The sequence below is a fragment of the Austrofundulus limnaeus genome, unplaced genomic scaffold (genome assembly GCF_001266775.1).
Source record: "Austrofundulus limnaeus strain Quisiro unplaced genomic scaffold, Austrofundulus_limnaeus-1.0 Scaffold280, whole genome shotgun sequence".
Classification (NCBI taxonomy): domain Eukaryota; kingdom Metazoa; phylum Chordata; class Actinopteri; order Cyprinodontiformes; family Rivulidae; genus Austrofundulus; species Austrofundulus limnaeus.
Genome location: NW_013952682.1, coordinates 33,093 through 34,510, shown reverse-complemented (window position 1 = coordinate 34,510; position 1,418 = coordinate 33,093). Strand labels below are relative to the sequence as shown.

At 38.0% G+C, this 1,418-nt stretch overlaps 1 protein-coding gene across 1 annotated transcript in view; it reads left to right on the top strand.

Annotated features, from left to right (window-relative positions):
• The window catches only part of si:ch73-105b23.6 (fibrillin-2), a gene marked incomplete in the record, with an annotated part of 31,153 nt that extends 29,742 nt beyond the window's left edge, over positions 1-1,411 (top strand). The window contains 1 exon segment of the mRNA XM_014021147.1: positions 855-1,411. Within this exon segment, the coding sequence (XP_013876601.1) occupies positions 855-996 (142 nt within the window).
• Positions 1,412-1,418: the final 7 nt, after the last annotated feature.

The window sequence follows — 1,418 nt, the reverse complement described above, 5'->3', positions numbered from 1 at the left end:
CAAACATTTCTACACCTGTCTCCTATCAAACATTTCCACACCTGTCTCCTATCAAACATTTCCACACCTGTCTCCTATCAAACATTTCCACACCTGTCTCCTATCAAACATTTCCACACCTGCCTTCTATCAAACATTTCCACACCTGCCTTCTATCAAACATTTCCACACCTGTCTCCTATCAAACGTTTCCACACCTGCATCCTATCAAACATTTCCACACCTGTTTCCTATCAAACATTTACACACCTGTCTCCTATCAAATATTTACACACCTGTCTCCTATCAAACATTTCCATAAAATGGTCTGTTGGGTGATTGCTGTTCATGCCTAAATATGGTATTGAGTAGATGATAGAGTTGGAGCCATCTTGGTCAAACCTTGTAAATTATGAAATGAAAGATCTTATTTTCTAGCACTCAGAATATTTGTTTGGAATGGCGTCAACATGTAATACAACTAATTTTAACATTTTTGGTGTAAAATAGAATTATAGGCCTTTTTGTGTTAGCTAAGMTTGATTACCTGTGGTGGCCATCTTGACTTATATTGACTCCAGAAGTTAATCAGTTGTAGACATCTATCCAGTAATTACTTTCCAAGAGTTTCTGTAACTCCATGCAGTAGATTGTAAAATATTTTACTAATAGATGAAAATATTGCTGGCCTTTAGCTTGTATTGATGTCACAGAGTTTAGAATAACCAGTTTTACTTCCTTTAAATGTGCAGTAAAGGAAACCATTGTCTTATTGGTATATTTAGCTATGGTTTAAAGTACAGTAAAGGATAATGTGTTCAGCATAATACTGTAGCTTGCTTTGTTGATGCCTCTGATTTCCTGTTTCCTTCTAGCATCCCCGACTACTACCAAGAGCAAATCCAGGAGCACCACAACCCCCCACCCTTTAACTACTCGGACCCCTCGCTGCAGTATACAACCCACGTCAGTCCTCGGATTATAGACTACATCCCCCCCAGGCAGCGCTACAGATAGTCTACAGCCAGTTCTAACACTTTCCAACCTCCAACTCTGTCAACAAGATGAGTCCTGTTTAAAATAATTTCTACAAATGATTCTGAATGACTTTTAACATCTGTTAGCAGACGAGTAGAGCTGAACAAGGCTGGTCCCTCAGATGTCAGAACATGTTAGTTAAAATGAAAACTTCAGAAGAGCTTCTTAGTTTCCAGCATTAAGCAAAAAATCACCATGTAGTTTGTTTACACCTGTTGTTTGTTTACACCTGTAGTTTGTTTACACCAGTAGTTTGTTTACACCTGTAGTTTGTTTACACCTGTTGTTTGTTTACACCTGTAGTTTGTTTACACCTGTAGTTTGTTTACACCTGTAGTTTGTTTACACCTGTAGTTTGTTTACACCTGTAGTTTGTTTACACCTGTAGTTTGTTTACCCTT